The 9,138-nt window shown below is 41.0% G+C and overlaps 1 protein-coding gene across 1 annotated transcript in view; it reads right to left on the bottom strand.

Moving 5' to 3' along the window:
• Positions 1-700: 700 nt before the first annotated feature.
• The window catches only part of LOC139538691 (ankyrin repeat domain-containing protein 10-like), a 30,930-nt gene continuing 22,492 nt past the window's right edge, over positions 701-9,138 (bottom strand). Inside the window, exons 4-5 of the mRNA XM_071341051.1 lie at positions 7,691-7,959; positions 701-4,112 (exon numbers count right to left, since the gene is read on the bottom strand). Coding sequence (XP_071197152.1) covers positions 3,817-4,112; positions 7,691-7,959 — 565 coding nt within the window. The 3' untranslated portion in view covers positions 701-3,816. The remainder of the gene's footprint in view (positions 4,113-7,690; positions 7,960-9,138) is intronic.

Below are 9,138 nucleotides of genomic sequence, written 5' to 3'. Positions count from 1 at the left end.
TCAAATTGCCCGTTAGTAAATCCAGAGAGTTTTGCTCTCGGAGCGTTCAGAGCGCACAGTGGAAGATCTGGCAGATGAGTAGGGTTGACCCGAGCGTTCTGACCTAACATCTTTAGTCAAGCACCCAAGCTAACTGGCTAATGTTGGCTAGCTACTTCCAGACACAAATGAGAGAACATCTCACACCGACCATTTTACTCGCACTAGCAGAGCTGGTTAGGCTGTTTCCATGTTATCCAGAGTGTTGGCGACTAACTGTGCTGCTGGCAACAACTTAATTGTGCTTTTTTGCAGACGTTTACTGACACCGGCCATATTCAACGGGTGTTGAGTGTTCGTAAATTCATAAGTTATTCTGCACTCTGGCACACTCAGATGAGTGCTCTGAAATCGGAATAGATAGCCAGAGTGAATTTACAAACGCACCCCTAGTTCCACCCCCTTCCCCCTCCCATTGGTTTAGCCATCATGCCAAGACAATCTATATGACAGCGTAATCCTTAGAAATAAGATGACACAATTGAGGGGCTGCACAGCCTTCTCAATATCACTAGAGGGCACCAAACTACTCAGATATTCAGGTGAACTATAGAAAATATGAAATAATATTGCTTCTGTGTTTTCAGATGATTGTAGATAATTTTTTGTGTGCATGAGAAAGTAACAATTTAAGAGATAAATCATAGCCTCACCATCATAATGTTATTCAAAATAATTACCTTTTAATGAGTTTAAACCGTACAAAACTACTCCACACTGAGCGTCAGGTCTAATTTGCATCAATATATGCCATCTACTCATTAACATTTGTGATTCTGTACAGACTGAATAGTACTGCTGAGCGGATTGCTTGACCGAAAAATTGTCATGAAGCAGATGTATGCAGGGAGGGATTTAAAGTTTGTGACCAATACATTTATGAAGATTCCTATTTTTCCTTCTTAAAAAATTGCCTTAAGCAAGAGTAGCTTTGCCTTGCTTTATAAAAATTGTAGCACTACTAATCACGCTCATTTGTCATAGATCAACGTCTACATTTTGTCATTACTGCAGTTAGCAAAGCAATACAACAAAACACAAGCCAAATAAAGCTGCAAAAACCAGACACAATAGATAGGCTATACAGAAAAGCGTACAAAGTCCTTTCCTAGAAAAGTAGAATGAGAGAAGATGAGGGCACTAGGAGTGGCTAATCCAACCAAAGTCTCCAGTCTGCTAGCTAATAGGACAGGGTCAGGCCATATAGCACACCTTGGAAATACCTAAAAGCTCACATAATACAGAAAAGCTGCACAGTAAAGATGTATGTACTTTAAACATTAATGTAAAGACATGCTTTGGCATAACAAGGGAGTTCTTGTACAAAAAAAAATAGCTATGAGACAGTCACCACCAGAAATGTCCAAAAAGGTAGATTCTCTCAGGGGGATTTTTTTTTTTTAAGCAAATAAAACAAAATATGCTTTCCCTTATTTTTACTTTGAGGGCAGGAACATTCTCTAGTAGTCTCTTCATTCTGACATGAGATGGACAAATGTCTTTATTCCCTTATTGGCCAAAGTGGTGCAGCAACATTGCTACCACTAAATGCAGTACTGGATGTCTAACTCAGTGGTTCCCAACCGATGTTTAACACGCACTTATAAAATGGGACCTGTGGAATGCACATGGAATTTTTACTTTGGCGCACTAGTGTCGGTTATATCATTTGTATCATTTTACTTAGTCTGTGAAAACCATTAAAACAGGAAAGTCTGATTAAGCTTAGCCGGAGTCATTTAATTCCTACTATAAGGCTCTGAGCTTAGCTATACCACAGCATGTGCAATAGAAACAAACAGAGCATGGCTTTGGTTGCAACTTTTCAATGCAGAAACCCGCTTGTTTGTAGCGCAAACCGTTAAAAACTAAAGACATATTTAACCAGTAATACATTTTGTTATTTCTGATGCAGATTCGGGGACGCTCTTAAACGGGTAGAGGCCTTCACGGGTCCAAAAAGATGGATCCATTCTAAAATGTACCTGGGGTTTCTCATCCGGACCCGATATGCATAAATAAAATACAACTTTATAGAGACCCGTTCCGAACAGAACCGAGGACAACTAGACCCGTTCCGTATGGACCTGATCGACACAGACCCGGTCCTGAAGCAACAGACAAGTACATTTTTAAGCTACTTTATTAACCGGAGCTGATAAAGCGCAAGGGAAGAGGTAGAGAGAAATGACGCTCTAGCAGGGGCCATGCTTTGTGGTAGGCTACTGTGAGTGTGCGTGAATGAGTGACACAGGAACAGGGCGGGAGACCGCAACCAACCAATCCGACTTGTGCTATAGTAGACTAATCGCTGCCATAGCTAGGTTATTTATCATCAAATATGATTAAGTACTAGTACCTGTTTTGACTACATCAAACCAGGAGAAGCTATTTAGATCGCTAGCCACACTATTTGATGCTGCATGCGCTTTCCCGTCCTACACAGTTACAAACAACTCGCAGAGCTGTAGTGAAAGAAGCTGTCAAGGAAGTCTGTTTGTGTTTATACAGGACCTCCCGCCCTACAGTCAACGCGGATCTATACGGAGACCTCCGCATTTGAGTGGCGCACGCACGGCGATGCGGTACAGAGCTCAATTCGGCCTGTGCGTGCCCTCGGAGGCTCCACAATTGTGTCACACCATCCATATGGTGCCTTGACCACAATTTCGGATCAAGCATACATACATTGGCTCTTATGATTGGCCAACAACAAGCTACACGTACCACTCTCGTAAAAAACAAAGAGCAGCAGCAAAAATTATACAATTTCTCTGTCTCTCTCTCTACTGCAGCATTCGTGTTCGAATTTATGTGGGTCCTAGCAGACAAGTCAGTTAAAATTACACATACCCAAGGCAATCATATCAGAGCCGACCCAGACCCCTGATATTATTAATAATTCTCGACCCGGACACGCTTGCGTACCAGATCTGGTCTGGGGATTCGTGTACAGCTGGATTCACGAAGACCTCTAGTACACACACAATAACAATCATAAGTAAGGAACTATTTCAAACAAACCATATTTAATATATAAAAAACGCTTGTCACAGAAAATAGATTTGCTGTATGGGTCAGATAAAATAAGAGGTCATTACCACTAAATAAATGAATAGTGAAATGCTATCCCATCAAGGTGTGCCACGGTTAAAAAACAGCTGGGGACCACTGGTCTAACTTCATAAAGGTCAGAACTCTACCATTGCATATTCATGATGCAGAGGGAAACTTCAGTGCAGCCTCTAGGATTTGAACTAACCTGCCTCTAGGATTTGAACTAACCTAAGTCTAACCTCCCTATTCTTCTCCGTAAACCAAGTGAGGCTGGTTTCGGTAAGTTGTTCCCAAGGTGTGGGCGTTTCTACATCAAAGGAATGTAGATTAGAATTTTACAACATTATTACAGTTACCATTGGGAGTCACTCATCCTAAGGGGCTTTGCCAAAAACACAAGATTATTTAACAAGAATTGTGTGGATCATTCAAAGAACCTGGTATAACAACAAAACATAAAACGAATGTTTCTCTATCAATTAAGTATGGTAGCAAGGCAATGTATTTCATAACATGTATGTAGAATACAATAAATTAACTATTTACGCCTTTATTTCTAGAACCGGAAATATATCATTATCATGCCAAGAACCCAACAATGGCACTAAAATTAATTCCATCAGTGAGAAAACATGGCCAGAGAGGGCCTGATGGACATTCTACCAAGATACAACCACTAGGAGGGTCAACACTCAACTCAATACATGCACTCTAAGGTCTCTACAGGTAGGCGTAGGAGTTAGTGCAGCGACAGGGGATCTGCATGGAGGCCACAGTGAAGATCTCCAGCTCCTTAGGGGCCTGTATGGACACCTCCACTCCCCCCTGGTCCTGCCCTTGGTCCACCAGGCCTGGCACCGGCGCAGACCCATTCATCCCAAACGCCAAGGGTCCTGGCCCACCTGAGCTCACTGCCGGCGGCGCTGACTCCATGCTCTCCTGGTGTATGCTCTCCATCAGGAACTCTCCGACACCGCAGACCGACCCATTCAGCATCCCCAGCGGCAGGCCCATACCTAGTTAGAGCAGTGGAGGTAGTGGTTGAGCATGTTGGGCTACCATCTAGAATACAACTAAATAAGAATACAATGACATACAGGTCAGAATACTCTACAGTCCCAAAGAGGCCATTCCATCATGCACAGGCTGTCTGGGCAGAAGGGGACACACTGGTATTTAGCATTTTAGAATAATCAACCTTACGCAGCGAGTCCAAAGTCCAATTTTAGGCTATATCATTCAGGAATAAAAATCAGCCACTGACCCATTTTGATTCCCTACAGCCTGTATCAACTTCCTGGCAACATCTCAAAACTCTGCTCCAGAGTATGCAGAAGTCCAATAAAACAAGCAGATGCTTTTACATGTCAACATCAGAGGCCTGGCAAACAGCAAAGGGTAAGTCCCCTGCACCGCCTTCTTCCTCATACTGCTCCTTCTAACACTGCACAATTAAGTAAACAATGTATTCTACCAGTTTCTCATATGGGCTAGGCCAGTTTAATCATGGTTTTACAACAGGATTTTAGAATCTGAAAGGTTTTATGACACGCTTTGCTTTATTACACATAATTAGGTAAGGAGAACATTCAGTCAGGAATAGGGCTGCAAATGGAGCTATACTACTGGAAACTTTCAAAAGTTTACCAACATTTTGGTAACTTAAAGTATTTTTTATATTTTATCAGACGACATCTAGTGCCCTTTTTTGGGGACTTCAGATTATCACAGGTGTCCATCTCTGGCCAACAAACATATATAAAATAAGATGATTTTCAAACAAAAGGGTATGACAAAGCTGTAAACATTATCCTAAATATAACCCATCAACTTAGTGAATACCATTGGTGTTAAATGAGGGCTTCAGCATGAAATATCCCTAATATACACTCCCGGTCAAAAGTTTGGACACACCTATGGTGTGGGTTTTTCAAGGGTTTTTCTTTATTTTTAATATTTTCTACATTGTAGAATAATAGCAAAGACATCAAAACTATGAAATAACACACATGGAATCATGTAGTAACCAAAAAAGTGTTAAGCTTTGCACACTTGGCATTCTCTTAACCAACTTCATGAGGAATGTTTTTCCAAAAGTCTTGGAGTTCCCACATATGCTGAGCACTTGTTGGCTGCTTTTCCTTCACTCTGCGGTCCAACTCATCCCAATCCATCTCAATTGGGTTAAGGTTGGGTGATTGTGGAGGCCAAGTCATCTGATGCACTCTCCTTGGCCAAATAGCCCTTACACAGCCTGGTGGTGTGTTTTGGGTCATTGTTATGTTGAAAAACAAATGATAGTCCCACTAAGTGCAAACCAGATGGGATGGCGTATCGCTGCAGAATGCTTATGTAGCCATGCTGGTTCATTGTGCCTTGAATTCTAAATAAATCACAGACAGTGTCACCAGCAAAGCACCCCCACACCTCCTCCATGCTGCACGGTGGGAAACAGACATGCAGAGATAATCCGTTCACCTACTCTGCGTCTCAAAGACAAGGCAGTTGGAACAAAAAACATCAAATTTGGACTCCAGATCAAAATGACAGATTTCCACCGGTCTAATGACCATTGATCGTGTTTCTTGAAGAAGTCTCTTATTATTGGTGTCCTTTAGTAGTGGTTTCTTTGCAGCAATTCGACCATGAAGGCCTGATAAACCTCCAGACGAGCTTCAATGCCATACAACACTCCTTCCGTGGCCTCCAACTGCTCTTAAATGCAAGCAAAACTAAATGCATGCTCTTCAACCGATCGCTGCCTGCACCCAACCGCCCGCCCATCTAGCATCACTACTCTGGACGGTTCTGACTTAAAATATGTGGACAACTACAAATACCTAGTTGTCTGGTTAGACATCTATAAGACTTTGCTCGGTAAAGCCCCGCCTTATCTCAGCTCACTGGTTACCATAGCAGCACCCACCTGTAGCACGCGCTCCAGCGGGTAATTTCACTGGTCAAGCCCAAAGCCAACTCCTCCTTTGGCCGCCTTTCCTTGCAGTTCTCTGCTGCCAATGACTGGAATGAATTGCAAAAATCACTGAAGCTGGAGACATATCTTCCTCACTAACTTTAAGTATCAGCTGTCAGAGAAGCTTACCGATCTTTGCATCTGTACATAGCCCATCTGTAAATAGCCCACCCAACTACCTCATCCCCATATTGTTATTTATTTTTTTACTCCTTTACACCCCTGTAACTCTACTTGCACATTCATCTTCTGCACATCTATCACTCCAGTGTTAATGCTAAATTGTAATTATTTAATCTCTATGGCCTATTTATTGCCTTACCTCACTAATCTTTCTACATTTGCACACACTGTATATCGATTTTTCTATTGTGCTATTAACTGTACGTTTGTTTATCCCATGTGTAACTCTGTTGTTTGTGTCGCACTGCTTTGCTCTATTTTGGCCAGGTCGCAGTTGTAAATGAGAACTTGTCCTTAACTGACCTACCTGGTTAAATAAAGGTGAAATAAAAAATTAATAATAAATTCACAGTCTCCTCTGAACAGTTGATGTGTTTGGTCTGTTACTTGAACTCTGTGAAGCATTTATTTGGGCTGCAATTTCTGAGGCTGGTAACTCTAATGAACGTATCCTCTGCAGTAGAGGTAACTCTGGGTTTTCCTTTCCTGTGGCGGTCCTCATGGGAGCCAGTTTCATCATAGCGCTTGATTGTTTTTGCGACTGCACTTAAAGAAACTTTCAAAGTTTCTTGAAATGTTCCGGATTGACTGACCTTCATGTCTTAAAGTAACGATGAACTGTTGTTTCTCTTTGCTTATTTGAGATGTTCTTGCATTAATATGGACTTGGTCTCTTACCAAATAGGGCTATCTTCTGTTTACCACCCCTACCTTGTCACAACACAACTCATTGGCTCAAACACATCAAAGAAAGAAATTCCACGAATTAACTTTTAACAAGGCACACCTGTTAATTGAAATGCATTCCAGGTGACTACCATATGAATCTGGTTAAGAGAATGCCAAGAGTGTGCAAAGGGTGGCTACATTGAAGAATATGAAATATATTGATATTGATATTGATTTGTTTAAAACTTCTTTGGTTACTACATGATTACTATATGTCATTTCATAGTGTTGATGTCTTCACTATTATTATACAATGTAGAAAATAGTAAAAATGAAGAAAAACCCTTGAATGAGTAGGTGTGTCCAAACTTTTGACTGATACTGTATATTTTACACACTTATTTTACTATGTCAATAATTCTTTGTTGTAAACATTTGAAAAAAGTAATCAGTAGTTTATAGAATAAAACAAAAATGTTTATTTTACCCAAACACATACCTATAAATAGTAAAACCAGAGAAACTGATCATGTTGCAGTGGTCTCAATTTTTTCCAGAGCTGAACAAAGTATAAAGTATAAATTAGCAAAATTACCAGATTGCAGAAGATGCCGGTAACTTTGGTAAATTACCAGTTTTCTTTGCAACCATAGTCAGGAGAGATGAATCACCCTAAAACTCTTGCTCATTAAAAGTCACTGGAATACGTAAATAATCCCTCGCAAATTGAAGTTATTTTTATAGAGTATTAAAACTGCAAAAATCTACCGTCAGTTCTGGCCTTCTTGATTTGATTGGCTTCCATGTTATCAAACGATCTCTTTCTATTGGGTGCCCCGTTAAGGAGGCTCCGCCCTTGGATGAGAGGGTGGGAGTGGCCTCCGTTCTGGGTGGTACCGTTCAGACAGAAGCCGTTAAGCTGGGTCTGGGTCAGGTTCTGCTGCAGGTTCTGCGCATTGGAGAGCATCTCAGCACATTCGCGGAACCCCTGGGCATGGGCCAGGTCAGCGGCGGACAGCCCACTAGCGTTCCTCATACTGCGCAATAAGAGAAGAGAGCATTAGAGAAACCTACGCCCTGCCATAGCCAGGGATCACACAAACACAAAAATCCCTGACTGCCTCTATTACACTAACCTTGCACATCTTCACTACCATTATCTCTTTATGGGATAGATGACAACTGATCCTTTTAGATATTTTCCCCCTGAAATTAAATGCATCTGGAAATAAAAATCTCACATCTCTTTTTTTAAATGAAAATGTAGAGCTGTCCACCGCAAGAGAACATGATAAATAACTATGAATATGCACACATTTGAAAAATGCCTGAATCAGGAGACCAAAGTCATTCCCACATCCCAGAAATGTTGATACATTTCAAAGACGCAAAACATTGAGTGGAAGAAATGCACATCCTTGGAGATAATGGACAAGTTCATTCTGATTGACGGTGACCTCAAAAGAAATACATAATAGTCAAAAAGAGGAAAAGTTATACAAGGTGGTGTTCTGAAAACAGCACTTGATTTTCAGGTACAGATATGTTGAACAGGGACAAAATCATGGTATCAAGTCATCAAGTCCACCTTGCAGAAAATGTATGTGCATGTATGTGTGTGTATGTGAGACGTAAATATGAGTGAGTGGGTGTGTGAAGCTAACAAAGTGTCTCTAAAAAAGCTGAATAATAGTTAAATTCTTGCTAAAGTGAATAAAGACTGGCAACACAGGATCAAAGTTCTGCTTATATGGTCCAAAGGCAGTCCACAAGACAGGCTTCAGGGTCCTCCAACTCTTCATCGGTCACAGGGAAAGCTAGGTTTTTTTCCAGTACATTCATGTTCATGATTTGATGCAGATGGAAGAAGAGACAGAAAGACAGGGATAAAAATGGAAAAGCATAAGAGAGAAGAAAAGAGATTCAGCAGAGTAATCTTCAAGGAACAGGGATGACGAAAGATGTCCTTTCTTCCAGGATAGAAAAGCAAAAATTAGACAATATGTTGGAGCTCTACAGTGCCACTCACTGTTTAAGAAGAGGGAGAAAAAATATTGAAAACAGACAATGTCAAAGCAGCCGGCATCCAATCAGAAGGAACCAATAAAGGTTAAGAAAACAACAACCATTCATGTTGGTATCACAGCAGACACCAAAAAGACCTATGGATGATTTGGTCTCAGATTCAGGCGTGTGCATAACAGATAGTCTGTTTA

The sequence above is a fragment of the Salvelinus alpinus genome, chromosome 14 (assembly GCF_045679555.1).
Source record: "Salvelinus alpinus chromosome 14, SLU_Salpinus.1, whole genome shotgun sequence".
NCBI lineage: Eukaryota > Metazoa > Chordata > Actinopteri > Salmoniformes > Salmonidae > Salvelinus > Salvelinus alpinus.
Note: the sequence above shows the minus strand (reverse complement) of the source record. Positions and strands in the feature narration are given on the sequence as shown.